This window comes from Uranotaenia lowii, chromosome 2 (assembly GCF_029784155.1).
Source record: "Uranotaenia lowii strain MFRU-FL chromosome 2, ASM2978415v1, whole genome shotgun sequence".
Classification (NCBI taxonomy): Eukaryota; Metazoa; Arthropoda; class Insecta; order Diptera; family Culicidae; genus Uranotaenia; species Uranotaenia lowii.
The window spans coordinates 253741186-253762945 of NC_073692.1; the positions used below are offsets into that span (position 1 = coordinate 253741186).

The 21760-nt window shown below is 36.1% G+C and overlaps 1 protein-coding gene across 4 annotated transcripts in view; it reads right to left on the reverse strand.

The window, feature by feature from the left end:
• LOC129744701 (visual system homeobox 2-like) overlaps positions 1-21760 on the reverse strand; it is a 166886-nt gene that overhangs the window by 136237 nt on the left and 8889 nt on the right. For all 4 annotated transcript variants that reach the window (XM_055737364.1, XM_055737365.1, XM_055737362.1 and 1 more), the window contains exon 2: positions 10947-11000. In XM_055737364.1, the coding sequence (XP_055593339.1) occupies positions 10947-11000 (54 nt within the window). The remainder of the gene's footprint in view (positions 1-10946; positions 11001-21760) is intronic.

Consider the following 21760-nt stretch of genomic DNA (forward strand, 5'->3'; position numbering starts at 1 on the left):
ATAACATTTTTGCCCATTGTAAGTTTTCAACAACCTGGAGCTTGTTGGACCTAAACAAATATGAAATTTCAGTCTTCCTTCTAGTCATCTCCCCATAGAGAAATATTAAGATAAGATGTATTTAAAAAATTATTGAGATATTTTTTATGTGCAATGAATAAATGTAATAAGGTAAGATCTTTTCTATATTCATCTTCTATGTATATTTATATTATATTTTGGAGACTGTATGTTTGGATAAGTGGTTATCCGTATGTTTGGAGACCTATAAGACATGTCTTATAGGTCTTATTATGAATTCCATAAGACACGTCCGCTTTTTTCTGTCCAAAATATTTTTTTTTAAGAGTCTTATGAAATTCTTTCAATTTTCATACGAAGATCTTATGAAAATACATAGAACAAGCGGCATTGTGAAAAAAAATAATGAACACTTTTATTCCATCAGTCGGTTTTTCAACGTCATACCAAGCACTAAAGCGATAAGTTCAATGGAACCAATTACACAGAAATAAAATTGAACGTTTTTTTACATCTAATTATCTTGATATTTTCTCATTAAAAGTGAATTTTTTTGTTTCCATAAGACCCTCTTATGAAAAGCAACAACCTCTCGTTGAAGCAGGTGTTCATCTGAAGAATTCCTTCGCTTCATAAGATAATCTTATGAATTTCAAAGATTTCTCTTATGGCGCCACTTCATAAGTGAATCTTATGGTTTATATAATAGTATTTTTCTGAGTGTAGGATTTACTAAAAAAAATGCAATACCTACGGTTATTATTTTTTTTAATTAAAAAGGTGCGATAAACCGTTAAACGTATCTAATCAAAGAACTAATCTGATGTTTCGTTACCTTATGCCGTTGTAATTCTTCTGTGAGAGCTACCCACAACGTGTGACAATCATTGGAATCCGCCATATTGAATCCCGGTTAGTTCCTTTGCCAACAACAATGCATGCAGCACGCCGTCGCGTTCGTTCATTGTTTTACTCAGGTGAAGATCCAATGTGGTTTTGATTTTTTTTCTCCCATCTTAAATGAGCAAGCGTGTATTGAATGGGCTCGGCGTGGTTGCTAAGGAAACACACCCGCGTCCAAGTCAAGCACATTTTACCCTCCTAGCCGGGACTGCAGTTGGCGTTGCCTTTTGGCAGCCATCGAGCAAACAGCGGAAGTCGTAGCCTGCTATACGTTGCTTTATGATGATGATGACGGACGACGACGACGACGACGACGCTGGATATGGGAGGAAATCAGTATGATTATGATTTCTCGTTTCCTATACCTACTGCCAGTCTGCTCATGCTATGCGCCATATCTACTCATACATGCACACAAGGTCTAGAAGGGCTTACAGTTGTAGAAATGTAAGGATATGTCAACCGTAGAGTTGTGCTCTTTATAGCTCTATCAGATTCAGGCAACTCCCCAATCGTAAGGTTGAGATGCAAGGAAGTTCCTAATTATGAAAAACCGCCAGTATATGGGGGGTAGTGTGCGGATATGAACTTGTTGGAGTTTGCCGGATATAGCGGATAATGTGCCGTCATCGTTTTCATATTACTTGTCTCGTTCTTGTGGATGCAACTTTTGCTATACGTAAGCAAAACGACGACCTTCCAGAAAATATTCATAAAAAGCTCGTTAATGCTGTGTTTGTTGAATAATGATGTGAATCTCATTGATACATATAACTGGGAAGCTGGTGTAGCTAGATGAAATCGATTTTGCCTCCTCATTCTTGACATAAATATTCTGTTTCAAGAGACTGTTTCCTTCTGCCAACATTTAACGGTTGAAACTCATCCGTTTTATGTAAATTTAAAGGAATTCAAGACTAGAAAAAGTAGAATTAACACTTCGTTCTGTGTTTTTCATTTAATCGAAACCATGATCTAACTTAGCAGGATTGAATCATGAATAATCTTGAATTCAATTGAAACTTTGGAAAAATCTAAATTGGCGATAGGTTTCTCTCCGGATACAGTTAACAAGGGGGATACCGGAACGATTTTTAAGAGAGCTTTGTTGGCACTGTATATGAACCACGCTTAGAGAACTTTATTCAGTTGATTAAACTGCCCAGCTACAATACTAACGTTTTTCACGGACATCTCTGGTAATCGTGCTTCTGTTTCTCAGACATGATAACGCAAATGGACAAAAGTTTTGAAAAGCTACATGTAGGGTGTTTATAGAACAAATTTTCATGGGAGTGAGCTCATGAGTAGATCAACATTTGTGTAGGATCACCCTTCTGCAAGAAGTTTCAAATATTTGAATTTATGTTACACAGCAAAAAATTTCTGAAAGTATACGCAATCTAAAATACGAGTGATCTACTTTTTCACCAGTGTAATTCAAAACTGATGTAATTTTACACTCTTTTTGATCTATTTTTGATCCGTTGGTATAAACTTAATTTTGTATGATGAATGTTTACACGCCCTGATCTAAAAATGTATCTCAATATAAAATTACATCGAAAACAACGTAAAACACGACAGATCCATTGTTTTCCTTTTTTCACGGCATAAATTGTTCTGTTTTTATCCGAGATGCATGAAAGCAACTTTATCCGAAAATAACAGCGTTTTATTAGTTTTTACGAAATTCCTACAAACTTGTGAGAATGTCCCAGAAAGGTTGATATGTTTGATTATTTTTTTCTCCTCACGTGCATCATTTTCTTATTCTTCGCCGCAGCCTACTAAGAACTGCCGATTTGAGAAAATGTCAATAATGTGTTAACAGTGCGAAACTCTTGAAAAAGTATGTTGATGCTAAACGTAAGCTATTTAGAGCTATTTTACTAGAAGTTGAAGATTGTGTGGAAGCTAAAAGATCCGTAAAGTAGACAAGCTTAATACGCACTACGCACCAGCAGAGATTGAAATCATCGATCGTCCGAAGCGAATGCTACAGTGAAAGACAAAGAAGAGCAAGAAGAGGCCGAAGTTTATGCTGTTGAAAATCCAGTAAGCCTCACAACGAAGATCAGGGAGGATCATCTGGAACCTTTGACTTCAGAACACCCTTTTGACCCGTTACGAATCAAAGGAACATTAGCCAAAGGTCGAATTTCGTAAGGTTTCGATACTGCCAGTGCAGAGTAATTCGAAGAAAAGTATGAAGAATCGATAAAATGAATTCATTCCATCCATTGCGAGATCTAAGTATAGATTAAAATGCGACAAAATGTCCTCTATTAATGTTCAAATTACTTATCAAAATCGTATTTTCTTATACCAGAAGTACATTTCGACATCCTTTCTAGGCCCAGTAAGGTATAACAAAATCAGCCATATTTGAATTATGTTAGTGGTTCACTAAAACAAATATGCAAAATTGCACCTTTGGCCAAGGATTCTTACCCCTTGTGGTAGAAAAATGGCATTCTCGAAAGCAGGAAAAACCTGTCACAGTCACGTCGACGTCGACATCTCGTCCGCACTTAATTCTATGGCTCGGCTGAGAATGTATGAAAGTATCAACACTGTGCGCGAAAACCAAGAGACTCAGATTTGGATGCTGTGAATGAAGTTGGAAGAACAAATTTTCCTCATACACCAGTTATTACCCCAAGTAGGATGGGAGCAAAGAGAGCAAAATACAATTTGTACAATCTCATTATAGCTACTCGACTACTCGAGTTTGGCTGGTCTGGACTGAGATGTTTGAATCAACCCCCCTCTGTACCTATTCCGACAAAAGTTTTGGAATCCCGTCGCTTTTTGGCGGAAGGGTCTGAGTTTCTGTAGGTACATAAGCAAACTCTCCCTGATCGAAGGAGGCCACCATGAAAAGTACTCGAATCCTATAGATAGGAAGCATAGGTAGACATGCGAGCTTTTGCGCATGATTCAAATTTGAAGGGGAAAATTTTTCGATGATGGTTTGGTCATACAACAAACGAGGGGTGCGACGATGGACGTTCGCTGAACATGTAAGGGAGCGGTCGATGAACGTTGCTGCTGCTGAGACGGCATACTCGGAGATCTAATTTGTGTCTAACTGAGCTGGAAATTGCTACCTAATAGAAGGCACTCGGGGTAATTTGATAATGATGAGTAATCTGTATTGTGATGCAGCAACAAACACACATTCAGGACCTACCAATACTAGTGCAGAAATATTTTTATGGACGGCTATGTATCTAGGGTAGGTAACTGTTCCAGGAAAAGCAAACGATGATGCGGCAATATTGCTTCAGAGGTTAGGTTGAACTTTTACGATCGACGACGATGGGTGGCGTAGCTTTTGGTTATGCTGGTTGACTTGTTTAATTTTTGTGAGCTTTGATGCCATGGTTGGAATTTGAATATACAATGTGACAATGTGATTCATGCTACACAGAAACGGTACCCGTAGGTAAATTAGTTGACATCGAAAAGAATTACTTTTACTGTACCGTTTGTAATATGTATATGGAAAATTTAGTGAAAATCAGCATTCTTCCGGCGGTTATTTTTACACCTTTTTTAACCTTGGGAACTTAGATTATGGGGGTAACATTGGTCAACGTCATAAATAACTTTTACTCTCTATTGTGGTAATTTCTATTTACGAATTATTAAAATGTCAATTACAAAATATCCATATTTTCTCAAAAAATCTGGTTATTTCAGTTCTAACAGCAGAACAAGACAACGTCGATTAAAATCAGCATCCATTGTCCCAGTGCCCTAGCTTGTTTTTTTCTGTTGTGGATTTACATCAACAACAAGTAGAATTTTGAAAAGTGCCTGGTAAGTACGCAAGAAAACCAGAACAAGCAGACCTAAAGGATGCCGTTGAAGTCCGGAAAGCAAAATATTATAATTATGCCGTTCAAGTCCGGTAAGCAAAATATTATAATTAATTTTAAAAAAAATATCGACGATTTTTCTAGACTGGTTGTATGAACTGTTTTAAAACTCTATATAAGATGAAAATTCGAGAATTATCATCGATGATAACATGGCTTCACATATAATTTGGAGAAAAATTCTTAAAGGTTGGAAATTGTTTCACGAACGATTTTTTCCGAAGAACATTGTTTTAGGTTTTAGAGTTGCTTAAGGAAACGCAGAATAGTCTTGAAAAAACCAACATACAAAACATGAAAGCAAGTGGCATCACGGTGTCTCTGACGGAACCAAGACAAAATCATACTGATCAGTGTTAAAACGCTTGTCTTACCTTCAGCGTTAATCTAACTCTATATATCAATAACATGATCTAAGAGGAAAATTCCCTGATTACAACTTTGTATCAGACATCAAACTGATTCAGTTTGAGTGAAAAGAGTTGGAATGTCACAAACAAAGTGATTATTGTTTCATTTGAAAAATCTTATAAAACTTCTCATCACTGATTGCACCAAGACCAGAAAAAGTATTCTACCAACTTAGTTATTGATCGTAGAGTGTATAAGTTCAGGATGATTTATTTACATTAAAAATCAAACTTTTACTTGAATTTGATCTGAATAATCTGAAGTAAAGTATGAGATCAAAGTAATCGACGCCTACAACTGACGCATTTTTTTCTAGCTCCATAAAATTTTCGAAAATTTACTATTTTGTTTCTAATGTATTTAAAAATATTGATGAACGGATATTCTTGTTAAGATATAAATTCGTGGAAGTCCAGTGTAAAGTGAAATTGAGTGTTTGAATATAGAAAACTTAAAATTATTCCGAGTGACAAAATTGCTGGGGCTAGCACTATGCCCTCCGGACCAACACAGGATTTTTCGTTTCAACTTCCCCTGCATTGGAGAGCATTAGAGAGGAGATGTCCAGCTTAAGTTCAGGATGAGTAACATGTTTTTTTTAATTCATTATTCTTTCAACATAAGAATATGCAGCAAATGTTTAAATTTCCAAAAATTTTAAGTGGAGTTCAAAACTTTAATCGCAACTTATGAAATATTTCTACTTTTTTAAATATTGCACACAAAAAAGGGTTGCATTCAAGTTAATGTGCAAAAAAGCCTCTGAGCTTTTTTGAATAGAAGGTTTTAAGCATACTTTTAGGCGTTTTCCCACCGCAGAAGGTAGTGAGCTCAATATTCATATGAATAATACAAGATCATAACTAAAAATTCCATTCCTTCATTAAAAATTTAACATTGACAAAGTAAAACTGACTATGATTATTTGTGTTTCAAGGTAGTTTATGCATTTTATGAAATTTTTCTCAAAATTTCAACATTGAATCATGGAAATCATAACATTTGATCGAAAGTGCATGAATAACTCAGGAACATTTTTAATGCAGCTGAGTATTGAGCTCTAAAAGATCAATCCTAATTGAATTAAAAGATAAATATTTCTATAGCTTTTCTCCACCCTTTTGTTTTGTTTCAATTTTTTTTTGTATATTTGTTAAAGAAAACATTACAATCTAATTAAAATCTTGTTAAAATTTATTTTTAGGAATAAATAGGAGTTTCCTTAAGAAAAATCTAGGGGCATAGGAAGTGTAGGAAAACTCGATCGCACCATTGACCAAAATGGTTCCTGATCTAGAACCTTTCCCCTACCAACACAACCCTTTCCTTGGATATTTTAATATAGATTCGCAGACGTATAGACGGTTTCTATAGTTGGTGATCAGAATGGGGGTAGGCTTAATAGCGGCACGTTATCCAAACATACGGGAAAATTGTGCCAACCCTTTCCTTGGATATTTTAATATAGATTCGCAGACGTATAGACGGTTTCTATAGTTGGTGATATTGACTTACCTTTTTTTCTGAATTTTTCAAAATTCGTCATTGAAATTTGAAGGGACAAAAGGTTGTTAATTGATCCTATGAAGTATCCTACTAACAATCCTTCCTTCATTCCTCATTGACTACTAGGACGTGGCCGGCGCCGTTATTGATCATTTTCAAAGGGAGAGCATGAGTTTTGTGCATTGTGAATGAACTGCTAGTTCCAAGCACCATTCTTTTGGCCCTTGCACAAAACTGATGGCCTCGATCAATCACGGAGTAGCAACCATTGGCGAGGTAGAACATGTTCTGCTTAGCCACGCCAGCGATCATGGAATTTGAAGTGCGTTATTTGAACAAAGTCTAATCAAATATGTTATCTAAAGCTTTAAATAAATGGTCATATCTAAGCACTTCAAGTTCAATGATTAAAGTCAAGAGTTCAGTCAACTAAGCTAAGCTAAGCTAAGCTAAGAATAATCTGAAGTAAAGAACATTCATGGGGTTTTATTATTCCGAAACAAATATCAAATTCTTTTTTTGACACTCCGATTTTTCCAAAAATTCCGAAGGGTAGAATACATCAAGTTTAAGGAATTTTAAAGAAAAAATTGATAAATTCATCGAAAATTCGAACAGTTGAAAGAGCAAAAGCCAAACTGTAGAAAATGGGAATTATAAATAGTTCTTTTAGAAATAGGACAGTTACGAATGCGTGTATTTCGAAAACCAAACGTTTGATTGAAATACCTTCTATGATCGACATGAAGGTAATCTTATGACAATTCATGAAAAAGAATTTAAAAAAATATATATCGTTTTTTTTGTAAGAATTTTTTTTACTTTATTCTTGGTACCTCCTATCGGCCTACGCACACTTTTTTCAGTCATGATTTTGAACAGCTTTTCTAACCTGTATTTTAAGTGTCTGCATTCTCCTCCTTCAATTTCTGCTACTCTTCGGTCCAATACTTCTCTTTTAAAAGAAACTGAGGGCAATTTAGTGGATACAGCTGTTTCGAAATTAACAAAACTTGATTATTTTTGAGCCCCTTAAAAGCGTTTTTAATAGAATTTCTGCTGAAAAAATCTGACAATAACGAAGTAAAATCTGTGGTAAAACCATCATGAGTTTGAACTTAAAGTAGGGCTACCATACGTACTCTTTTAAGAGTGCATGTACTCTTTTTCGATCGAGAAATCGGCGTACTCTTCTTTTTGTAAAATTTTACGAAATGTCCTCTTTTTTTGATGAGAACCTTTTAATCAAAAAATGAACTTGTTTGTTTAGTATATGAAATGTGTTTACCACATTTTATACAAGAAATACGAAAAAAAACTGGCAATAACTTTCAAAACCTTATCTATATACCCTGTATTCATGAAGGCTTCTTTGAATCGTAATTTACAGTGAGCGCAATAAGCGCCTTTGAGTATGCAAGAAACCCTCGAACAGTTATCAAATACCACAAAAGCAATATACTCAAATGCTTCGTAGCATTCAAATCTAACACTTAAATCTAACGCCTCTCAGACAAAATCTGGGCATTGGATTAGAAAAAAAATCAATTAAAGAACTGAGCAATATCCGGGCAAATCTGACCAAATTCCAGGCTTTTCTCATGAAAATTCAAAAGAAAAAGTGAAAAATGAACACATAAAAAATTATTTTTATCGAGTCACATCAGCAGTGTGCAATTCAAATTTAACAATTCCAAAAAAGTTTCACGTGTATTTCGATGAAACAAGCTCGAAAAAATCATACATAATGTAAAATGTACTTTTGGTTTAGATTTTTCCAGGCCGGTCCAACCTTTTTTTTAAAAGCAGGCAAATTAGCATTATTTGAATGACTTTAAATTACTCTGTTTTTTTTTTTTTAATTTTATAAAGTTTTCCTTTCTTTTTTGGATTTTTTTTTATTGTACTCTTTATAGCATTTCGAGATATGGTAACCCTAACTTAAATTATAATTAGTATATATCGTAGGTTTCGAAGGGTACATACAAGATTTCTCTTTTTGGGCTTTAAAAAACAGCAAAAACCAAAGTTGTCGATTTGAAAATTGTTGTTTTTTTCACAGGAGCGGAATCTTGGCAAATCATTATATTTTATACAAAACAACCACAAAAACATACTATAATATGCTAGGGACCTTGCCACGAGCAGACATGGTATAGGATTCAAATGCTGGAATTTGTTTGAAATAGGGTTTTTCATAAATTTTGTCGTTAATCAGAAATCATCTGTCACATAGCCTCGGTACCGGCTATACAGCTTACGAGTTCTGGAACAATCAAAAATTTCTTGTTTGAAGTTAGGCTTGAATGACTCATAACTGGGCAACAGTTTCAGCTTATCGGAGATTTTTTTTCTGACATTTCAGCGATCTACACTTAGTTTTCGCTTATTCAATATTAAACAAATCTGGTATGAGACTTGACTTCCTTGTGAACATTTTTGACAGGGTTTGCATACTTTTCTACCACTCACACACAGTAATTCTTTGAAGAATCAACGGTGTTGTCAGCTAACAATTTGATAATGATGGATTTTGAAGGAAACCCCCCTCCCCTCTCCCTCGCGCATCTAAAATTTCCAAAGAACCCGAAGGGGGGGAATGAATAAAGTTTGGAGTATTCTATGGAAATTTCGAAAAATGTATCAAATATCTGAAAGATTACAAGAATAAAAGCTAAATTGTGGAATATTACCTCATTTATAGGTTGAGTGCAATGATATATGTAGTATGCAATTTTGTTGCAGACAAGCTTTCGTGTAATTTATTCCAGTTTATCATTTCCACGCAATATTTTTTATTATCCCCCCATTGCGATGTTTTTTTTTTGAGGATTTTAAACCCATCGCGATGTTTCAACTCCGTGTGACAAAAGAAGTATTTGAAATTAGTTCCGGCCTTATTTAACTAAGTAGGCTCACAACACACATTAGAGACCGTCATTAACAATTTCCAGTCAAAATTGTGGCAGGATGAATTCCAACAAAAGAGCTGACCAAAATATTTGAATCGTTCTGCCATAAATTTCCGATGTTTTGTTGGTATTGTAAATGCTGGGATCTATCACATCCCTACTTGCTGATCAACTGTAGACCTCGTTTTTCTGTACCCAATAAACTGATAAAACTAGGGTTGCCATCTGTCCCGCAAAAGCGGAACATGTCCCGCTTTTTTGTTGAATGTCCCGCTGTCCCGCTTTTTCCTCAAAATGTCCCGCTTTTTTTTCTAGGAAAACTTTTACAAAGTTAACTGACTGACACCGAAAAAAATCAAACTTCAGTCTCAATTTGGATTCTATGATGAACAGAAAACCTTTCAAATCAACTTTTTCTCAAAATAAGCAGCATTTTTCATAGCTTATATAAGACAATACAGAATTAAACTAAAGCTCTTAGCATTACAAGATTCTGATCCAGTTAAGTGTTCTTGCAGCACGTAAGCCAATGTATGAAAAAAAAATTGTTTAGGTTGCCTCCATAAATTATAAAATTATTGAGATGAACTTTTTCGCTGAAATTTTAGTTAAATTTCCAAATATTATGCACCACCTTATTTGAGCCCATTGTATATGAAGATGAAAGTTTTCTTGATGTTTTCAAACTTTTCAACAAATTACCAAACTATTTTTATACAAATTAAACAATGGTTGTTAACGCGGTACCAAATCCGCCGTTCACATGTACGACTTGAAATATTTTCTCTCAAAAAACGTGTAAATTTGCGAGAATGTGGAAAAATAACGGTGCATATGGCAAAAATCACTGTAAACAGAAGTCATGTTAGAAAAACTGAGCAAAATCAAGCTGCGTTAAAAAAAACCTTAGTGTTCTTTCTATGAACAACTTTGGCTGATGGTAAACGTATAAGTTTGGCTACAGAACTAAACTTTATTTTTTTAATTATCTTAATTGACCCGCTTTTTTTCCGCTGTTTCCCGCTTTTTTTCGTGAAATGTCCCGCTTTTTTCTGAAAGTATCTGGCAAGCCTAGATTAAACTCCATCAACATAACATCTGAAAAACGATTAGTAACTCAAAATTAAACAAGAAATCCAAAAACCAGTTATCAGAGGAACCAATTGAACCTCGTAACTAGGAAAATTGTTGTACGTGTGTTTTACTTTGTTTATATTACATATTTTTACCTCACTTTGCTAGTTATGTAACATTAGAATTTAAGATTTTCAACAAAATTGGAATTTACTTGTCTTGTGGTACATACCTGGTAAACATGGGCTGGAGGCCGAACCAAAGGTAGATTTGAGGTGAGGGAAGCCTGAAAAATTAAAAAGAAAAAATTTATTTAATCAATTTGTATAATTTCATCAACATTGACCAGGGAATTCAATTCCCGGAATTGTAACTGTGATATTAATTTCCGAAGATGATAGAGAATGAACAAACCTGAACTGATATTTATTCTAGCCATAGCACAGTGGTCAAAAATGCGAAAAACGTGATCGTTGCTTATAATTTTTTTAGGTCAGTATCACATTTTACAAACTGGAAATGTTCAACAAAGTGAAGTATTTTAGTAAGACGAACAGCTTTGTGGAACATATTAATTAACTTAAAATTAACTGAAAAAAGTTATTATTAATAAACTGATTTTTAGAGGTTAAGTTTCTTATTTGGCCGATATCTCGGATAATAATGTTTTTAGAAACTTGGCATCTGAGGCAAAGTTGTAGAAAATTTGATTTAAACAAGACATCAAAGAGCTAAAACCTATAACAGAGAAGTTAGAAATTTTATCTCACTTGTAGGGGGATTAATCAAAAAATAATAGTTTTTTTATTATAGAGCTGATTTTACTGACAAAATTCTCCGAAGACACCAATATGCTAAAATGTGACCTAAAAAGTTATAACAACGATCACGTTTTTCGTATTTTTGACCACTGTGCATAGGCTCTAACCAACCTACTAAACATAAATCTAACCAAACTATGCATAGCAGTAAGCCACTTTGTTTTTGCATTGCTAACAAGCTCACTTGGATTCGGAATTACAAACCGCGTCCAGACTTGCGATGGTCTGTAATGATAGATATACCTCTGACGGACACTTTGAAAGCTCAAATCCATATTGGATTGGAATGGTAGGGAACAGAAAAGGAATAAAAATCACTAGATCCCAACTCCAGGAATAAACATCAAAGAACACTCAGTAGGTACTGTAAGCAAACGAAACGGACGAGGCAAGAACAGGGTCGGCCGGACAAATATGAAAAGAGTATACAAGCAATCATTTTAAATCGATATTGATAGAATAATTGAATAATTATATGTTAATGCTACCTCATCACATTTTTCACGGATTCCTTTGATACTTGCTCGCCTGCTACATAGCTATTGCCCGGTTTGCGCGGTAATAATTCCATAAGGAAAAAGCACGCCCACATTCCGCCGACGAACTTTTTTTCTTATTATTTTGGCATCTCTTTGCTGAAGTATTATAACGCTTAGCTACCTGGTCCACTGCTCAACAAAAGCGACTTGTGTATCTATGTTGAGAGATGAACGCGATAGATTCGGTGGTATTGTGCAATCAAAGAGAATGATGCTTTAAATTATAACTCAGTAGCCCGGGACTAATCTGCCGATCAACATCTCTAAATACGATTTGAACTCGAAAATACACGAAATTTTCGAGCGCGGCTCTGTTGAAAACTTGCCTACTTACAAATTAAACCGATATGAGGTCATTATTTGAGAGTCAGCCGACTATGATTGGTAGCTAACAGCAAAAAGGCCTACTCAGTTGTGCTGTTTGGAAATAGTTTATTCGAAACAAACTGGTTGAAAATTGAACCGTTTTTGACAGCGACCGTCACGCAGTTCGTCTTTCGGTAAGAATCTGTTTGACCAGGACTATTATTACACCGCTTGACAGGAATAGAAATCAAACAAAATAATGCTTTGGTGTTAAGAATGATTGAGGCAAATTGGGGCTTCAAGATGCGGTTGTCGTTTTCCTGAAATGTTAGATTCTGAACTGAATAATTTCGCAAAAGCTTTTCTTAAATTTTTTTTTAAATGATTCTTGTAGTTGAACATTATTTCTCGAACATCTTATTCAGTGTATGCTTCTCCATTAAAAAAGCGATCCTTTTTCATGACACTAGACAAAAAAGTTAAGAAGAAAACAGAGGGAACTACGTGGAGCAGCTATCAACATAAAGCACACCCGCTTTTGATTTGCTCATGATATCGAACTTGAAAAGGTCAACGATGATATACTTCTCGAATCCCGCACTGCCACTTTGCTAACAATCCAATTTCGGAAATGGTCATCTCGTTACACTCGGATATCGTCAACCCCATAGATATACATCCCATACCCACTCGTATATGTAGTTATGTATAGTCCATCAAAAATGTGGCTCATCTCTTGTTGTCCGTTTTCCAGAAGCTGGTGTACCTATTCGGCAAACGTCACATCCATGTTAAACGAAAGACGTATTCCGATACGGGAAGAAATTCCATATCATTGAATAAACATCAATTTGCCGGAACAGAATCTAACGAGCTGATTGAAAGGTAAGCTCCATTATATCGATTTGTAAACCCTTGAACCGTTTATTCTTTGCCCGCTTAAGAAGAATACGTACGTACCTGGATGTAGTAGAAACGTATAAGAAGCACTCGGCACGCAGTCAGATTCTCCTTCAATTCAGTTCAGTCGTTTGGCTTTTTTTTTCTCCATCTTCTGTTCCACTGCAGATACTAGATATACAAGTGTGGAAGCACACAATTTACTCGAGATCGATCTTTGACATAATAGTGGGTGTAGAAAATGGTAAAACATGCTTATCGGAATAGTGCTGCTGAATTCTTAGCAACTCGATGGCATGTTTTCAATTCTGTCTTGAGGGGAATTTTATTCCTGTTTTTAGTACAATCTTAAGAATTTTCTGATTGAATTGAAATAAACTGAAATCGATTCCACTGTTCCTTAAAAAGTCAACCCAGGTTTTATTTTCGTTTTTTAAGTTGTTTTAAAAGTATAGGCAGGGAACTTTTGTACACTAGCTGAGAAATTGTTACAATCCCATACTTTTGAACGCCTGAGATCGACTTCAAGGGTCAACGAATTCAGCTATCAATGTATAACTTGCGAAAAAAAATTCAACCCTTAAGTATGTGTTTACAATCCGTTCAAATACACATGATTGAATAGGCAACCCTACAAGGAGAATAGAAAGTCTCTCGAAATCAATCTGCTTAGAAGCGTCTTTCACCACATTGCCCATTTTATGGTTTTTTTTGCAAGAATAGGCCTCCCGAATCGTTTAGATACGATACGATTCAATAAATTTGATAGCCTTTCCATCCATTCTTGGGATGGTTGAAAAAAGACGTTCAATTTCTACTAACTCACTCCAGTGAATTTTACCTTGATATTTTTAAAACGACAATGAAACGGTCATAAAATTCAAGAAAGTAACGCAAGCCTACTTCGATTACATCAAACTGAAATATTTCACCCTCCTATGTTGAAGAACCCAAAAATTATTTCACCTTCCCGATGTAGGTAGGGTCCATTGCACTCCTCCCCTGTTGGGTAAGGTCACTTACAAAAAAATCCCTCCTCCCTTTCAGACGATCCGTTTTGTGCTGTTTTCGTTTGTGCGCTACTTGCATGCAATATGTTGGCATTGCTAGAGCAAAAATTTACGATTTCAAAAAATTGCACCATGCTTCGCCTAATAATGTGTGGTGGTAGATGCAACTCTATCTGTATCTACCACTCCATAGTTTTTGTCCCGTGCTGAACAAAAATTTGGTATGTGATGATAATGCTCTAAAAAATTCTATTCGCTCATTTTTACCATTTTCATTTATTTTAATCTTTTATAAATCGGCTATAAAATTTCATTACTTACTTAACAGGACGTAACTTTTCACCGATAAGGCCGATACATTATGTAAGAAACATAAAAAAACATCAATGAAAAAGTTTGGGATTTATTGGTAACCAGATCGAAACTGGCCAGATAACATAACCTTAAACAGTAATTTCATAATCAATTAAGTTATATCACAGCATTTTCAGGAATGAAAAATAGAGTTCTGTTCGATAAAAAAAATCATAAACCTGGCTTGCTAACATTTTAGTTTAAGAAGCCTCAACGCCGATTGCGGCATGCAGACGGAAAATGGCCGAGCTTCTCACAATGTTTATTGAGCGCCGGGAAAACCGCTTTTGGTGGTACCAGCAACTGCATCGCGCATGATGAGGACGACGGCCTCTCCCTCAAAGTCCTGAAGAACTACGACTGGGCCCCTCCCTAGTTTCGGGGACACCTTGAGGCATGCGTTACTAAATAGACCCCAACAGTCTGTTCGTAGCTATCTTAAAGGCTTTTCGAATAGCTTATGCCTCGTGGTCATTAGCAAATTGACATACGCTTCGTCCGATTCGCAATTCACCAGCCGCACCCCTGTCATCTGCCGAAGAAGACCCAATTTTTCGAAGATATCCTCTTTCTTAAAATGCTGCTTTCAGTCCATCCCACTAACCGGTACAACTGTGTTCGATGTTTACTCTTGGGCTCGAACTCGCGGACATCGGCTCAGGAGACAACAGACTTGCCAACTGAGCTATATCACAAGCCCGAAAACACGAGTGATTTGGATGAGATACTTAACAAGAGTGATTTTATTAAAATTCTAAAAGGGCTGCTATGATCTATTTTTATTATTTCTCGATTACTACGATCAACATATACTTTTCGAATAACATCGATCTCTCAATCACACTTCGCAACTCTACGATTTTAAATATTTAGGGAAAGTTCCTTATATAGGATTATGTTAGTCACTTGAATAAATATAGGGTAAAACACTATATATTGAACACCATCTTTGGGATTCAACACATTTGTGGCCAATGAATAATAACGAAAGGTTTTTCTGATAAAATTTTGATAGCGTAGCTTGAGCTTATTTCTCAGCTTCGAATCGATATATTTTTTACGCGGGAATATGTTTTGAAATTATTATTTAAGCCTTTTTATTCAAAATTACTTTTGTCCCAATGATTAAACACAATGATTCAAATATTGAACAGGCAATGTACTAATTATTATTGAACACGCAAACATTGAAGTTCATAGCATATATTTAGGGGTATTTCGTGTGATAGTATGTCTTGCAGGGGCGATTTTGGTGGAGCTAGCAACCAAGAAACAGTTTGTTTATATTTCCAAACACCAACCGATGTTTGTTCAATAACTGGTACATGCATTTCTTTACGAAACGAGTACTGCAAGATTGAACGTTCAATAATTGAAACATTGGCGTTTTCTGTGATCCAATGATTGAACACTTTAATTTGTTAAATTTTAAGAAAATAAGGATAATAAAGGCTGCCACTCTTCCAGAAATCATTCAAAAAGACTTAGTTGAAGACACTCATATCATTTTCTTAGAGGTTTATTTGTCTTTTATCCATTTTTCCCCCCAATCAAAAACAGGCTGTTTTCTTCATCCAGTCAAAAACCTAAGCCAAATTTTGAACTTTTATTCTAGTTTCGGGGAAAATGCTTCAACAATGGCACAACGAATTTTGATTCATTTTTCTATTGTATATTATTGTTTTAATTGGTAAATGTTTAACTAGTGTTCAATATCTGGTACCTGTTCAATAATTAGTGCTTCTACTCAATAGACATTTTTTTCAAAATTCTTCGTTTGCATGAGAAAGCTTATTCTTCTAACAACTTAGCCAAAAGTCATTTAACATAAGCATCCTGGAAAATGAAAGACTTGCGTCATTCATTTTTCTTTTCAACGTAATATCTGTTACATGTAAACATGCATTACAGAGATCACTACAGCCAGGCCAACCATGTGGTAAATACCGCAAAAGTTACTGGCAGTTAACGGCCCAACGCTTCATTTAGGTTTAATAAAAACAAAAATGCGATGTAAAAATTTAAATCAGTTAAAAGGATGGATCTTACCAAACAAGTTGTCATCGAGAGGATAAATTTTTAACTGATTCGTATCTGAGCGATTTTAGTCGGCAGGAGCAGGGCCGATGCTGTTTTGATACTGGGACCTATTGCCACCAACACCCCTTAACACATCTTCCGACGAAATAAATATTCACGGGATTTCTCCATTAGGTACAGCGTTATTCACAATAATATTCATCTTCGCAGTTATAATCTGCTGAATTCGATATTCAATTAGCTTTTTTGCACTGTTTTCTTACTTCTGGAAAACCCTTATTAACAGACCAAAAATTTTGACGTCCTTTCAATGCAACGCCTACTTGAACTCTCTCACATTTGACATAAGAAAACAAATAATTGATCAATTCTTAATGTTAAGCTAATATCTCGTCAGTTTAAAAAAAAACGCTTGTTGATTTTGTACCACTAACATTCTGGTACCGGAATAAACGGAATGCATTCATTACTAATTTTTGTTTCTTTTGTGGAACCGAGCCTGCTAATGGTTTTTGTGCAAATTTATAAATTCTTCAAAGGATATTTACCGCTGAACAACTTTCTAGGCAAGAAAGTTATTGGCTGTTTAACAGGGGTATTTCTTTTGGTATTGAAAAATTGTAAATTCAATTGACATCACTGCTGGGTGCCTAGCGAGGTATTACGTGACAGCTTTTCATGCAATACTTCACGAGGCACAAGCAGTGATGTCTATTGATTTTTTTTGTTTATCAATGCCAAAATACATGCCCCTGTTAAACAGCTAATAACTTTTTTGCCTAATAAGCTACGAAGTTACGGTCTTCGACAAAGTTGTTCGAGTAAAAACTTCCGTTGAAGAATTTATAAATTGTCACAAAACCATTAGCAGTATAAAATATTCAATTTTCTCATACAAACCTAAAAGTTCAAATTTACTCATGTTAACGTTGATTAAAAATTCTGTAAAAAATCATGAATGAGTTTTAAACCAAAACGAAGCTTTTTAGACCCCAGGGTTTGAGAAATTCAAAAATGACAAAAAACGAATCAGTCTAACCCAGCAGCCCTACCCAATGCCCATCTGCCATCCTCATTCGCGACTCGGAAGGACCAGATCACCTGCTCGTTCCAAGAAATGAGCTCTGCGTACCGTGTGCGTAGTCTACGTGCGCTCTCACATATCCTGTAGCTCCGACACTGCATCACCTTGCGGATCAGCAGGTCGTCAAGGTGCTCACTTCCGAATCTCATCATGAGAAATCGACAAGTACCAAACTACCATAAGGGGCCCCAAGGTTGCAGCACGGCCAGATTCCTAATACTTCATCCATTGAAACACGACCTCAAAAATAAGTAAAAATTGTAATTTGATGTCGATAGCTCCGTGAACTCCTGGTATCCCTAGCACCAGGTCATTTGTCTAATCTTCAGCAAGTACTGCAGTCTGAGTGATGTCGAGCGACTGAGCTTACTGGACTTACAATAAAACAGGATTGAATACCCAAGTTCTCGCTAGTAAACTCCTACAGGCTTTGTAGTATTTATCCGGGGGATGCATGTGAGCTAGCCGGCGAAAACCGTGCCTTGTGTACTTAATCCTTACTCAGAAGCTACGCCGGCAAACATGTACACCAAGTCGTTGGGTAAGGTGCCAAACACTAGGGTTTGCAGAGCTAAGGTGTCTGCAATTTAACCAGTAGTACATAGATTCTGGTCGATATTATTATATTGGCTTTTTGATATATTGGCAATTTGGGATGAATAAACCAAGTAATTTAAAATCCCGAAAAAAACTCAAAAAGATATATTGGCAACACTGTATATACTACTAGGTATATACTTACGCATTGGATGTTTGTAAGTCAGTTTGAGTATTTATCGTTTTCACAGTTAACAGAGAGCCTAAAGCTTAAACGCACGGAGTGCTTAATATTTTTATATTGGCTCAGCTAAGGCGCGAATGACTACGAATTTACAATCGTTGAGGTTACTGCTATTGGGAGAATGGTTGTCATACTAGAAGCTCTTTCGAGTTGAGGTTTACTGTCCTAAGGGGTCAGGCGAGAGTCCTGAACCTTTGTTCACTTCACATTTGAAAAAAATCAGTCTCCAGAGTAGAATACGAAAAAAAAAAGAGTCAAATCCCAGAGCCACCGAAATTCTAATTCATCGTTTTCAATTAGGTATTAAAAGGAATTCAATCCTACTTCTTTGTTATTTACATTACCTAAAAATTTTAGTACAGTATAAGAACGTACACATTAGGTAGTTAAAGTAGGCAGAGAACTAAAACCCAAGATTAGCGCATGGCCCACGCGTTACAAACGCTGGCCTACTAGGTACCATTGCCGAAAAAAAGTATCAAATGACGAAAACGTCGATATTGTTGCCACGCTACAGTGATTTTGAATGTTCCGACGAAAAATGCTTACCAGGCAAAACCGTTTTCACAGCTTCCTTCATGGTGTTGCTGAAAAACCTCGCAGACAGAGAAAAAAAATTAAAATCCCGAGAATTGTCATCACATTCATGAGAAGGAAAAAACACACCTTTTGAGGACCAGCACGCGGTTTCCCAAAAAAAGGGACCTAGGCCATTGAAAAGATGTGTTTCTTGTATTTTGGCCACCAAAAAAATTATGTCGAATCAAGAGATTTACAGGATTAATCTTACACATTTCCTTCTTTTACAAATTGGTTGCAGGAAGAGAATAATATGCCACCGCGCACCGTTCTCCTCCCATCTGTTTTCATTACCCATTTAGAATAGAAAGTGGCAGTGAAGTGATCGGCAGCGTTGCCATAAATGGTGAAAGCTGAGACACAAGTGCCGTAGCAAACATCTGTAGGCGTTTTGTTTTCAGAAATTCGCCTGCTTGGGAAACTTTTTGCGGTCGCTTATTTTTTTTTTTTTGTTTTTCTCTTCATCTTATCCTCGAGTCTTGGCTAAAGCCTTCTTTGAGCCTCTTTTGGTAGGAAAGAAAGGTCTTAATCTGATTTCACCTGATTTTTTTTTCTATATCCTTTGAGAAAGTATCTAAACAGCGTTTTGTTTTGAAATGGGATTAAAAATGTAATTCTTTGAAATGGAATTATCGGCCACTTAGCTAGCCGAGAAGTTGATATTTTCACACCTTTTTTTGTTGGAGTTGTTTTTTTAATTTTATTTTTACCAAACCTCCGCATGCACAGAAGTGAGCAAACGATTTTTGTAAATATGCTACATGAAAGTTATAAGCCAAATTAGCTATTTACCAAGAATATAGCCTTCCGTATAGAATTTAGGAAGTATAATTTACGTGTAGAATAAACGTAGCGAACCACAATTTGCAAAAAAAAAACCGTCGCTTGAGAAATGAAACAACGGAAACTTGGGTTGAAATATGCATTCTTGTTTATATTTGCCAGTCATTGCTGCAGTCAGCAACTGAAGGGAGCATCTTTGTCTTTCTTTTTTGAAAATCGCTGCTAAAGATTGCTTACCAAATCCGTGGAGGGTCGCCAAGGAGAACGTACACCTAGTAGGCGCTGAAGAGCAGTGAAAAAACGAAACAAAGCCATACGTGATAAAACCGGAACACACCTGTACTTGTTTGGAGCAATGATTCACGCTCTGACACCTTTTGATAATTGCCTACAGTGGAACAGTGCGAGTTTGAGCTGAAATTCTAGCACCAGGGCTAGGATGCCATCTTTAGAAGGCGACTCAAACTAGCCCCATTCTACAGTTTTCCGGTACACTTCAAATTTCATTGCTTTTTTATTCTTGGTGTACCGGCAATGGTCTTAATAATTCGCTGCTCTTGGTTTGTGTTGTTGTCATAGTGTGGTGGGGAATTAAGTATTTCGCGAGAATTTAAAATGTGCACCGCATGGTGGATTGTTTCATTCGGCGCTCGTCATGCGGATACTAGTGGCTGCCTGGCGTGTGTACGCTCGCTGAGTCAATGAATGAATGAATGAATGAGTGAATACTGAGAGATGCTAACAGGAATCCTACCTAGCCTAGCTATGTTTTGCAACCCGCATGCAGAAATTTACCGGTAGAATGCACATTTCGTGCAATCTCGACCACACTCATACGTTCAGGAATAACTGGTTCCTACCGCTAGAACTCTGATTTTTCAGAGTGTATGATTATAATAAAGTTGAAACATTCTAGCACCCGGTTACTAGACGCATTTAGACATAAACCAGTAGACATAAAAGGTAGAGATTATTACTTCTTTTTCAAATATCCAATGTATGCTATGATTTGGTTGTTGTTCTAATTCTTCATTTAAAAATAAGAAGTCAAAATTTACCGAGCTTCCTTCAAAACTTTTAACGATTCTACACTTCTTTAAAAGAAGGAATCATGTCTTTAAACAGTACAGCTGATTAAACCTTCTACCTACTACATACGAGCACATAAATTATTTAATTTGTTGTTAGTTGTTAACCTTCACCAAAACCAACAACAATTTCAAAGATTAATTTATGGTTTTAATCACACTATTAATGTTTTTCGATTTTCTATGAATCAAACGCACTCATAGCGTGTCATGCTAATAAAACACGGAGCAAATTTTACGTGATACACGGTTTTTTTTCTCCCTCATCGCCATCCACATCTCACCCGAACGAAAACATGGTTTTTGTTTTCAATTATGTTAATACTGGAATGTGAGTATTTTTTTTTTTGCTATTTCGCGTTCCTCCCTTAACGTGTTATCCTTGCTTGTACGTTTTTTTTTCTTCATTCGCCTGATATTTGTCCTGCTTGAGTTAAACTTCGCAGGCCACCACCTGTAAACAAAGCTCCGCTCCAGCCAGAGTAGCACTCTTCTAGAGTGAGGAATTGCCATTTACCCGGGGCTGTGTGCCCTGAATTTAGCTCTGGGCTGATGCTGACGAGTGCATGCAGTTGTAAATACCTACGATGGATGCAGTAGGCCGTTAGTAGAGTAATTCGTTCCCTGAAACCGAACAAAGCATTTGGTCATTACTCCCCTACAGTACGATGCCAAACATTTGAACATCTTTAATTTTTTAGAAAAACAATTCGGAGTTTTGATGTATTTCGATAACGAATCTTGGAAGCTTACTTAAATCA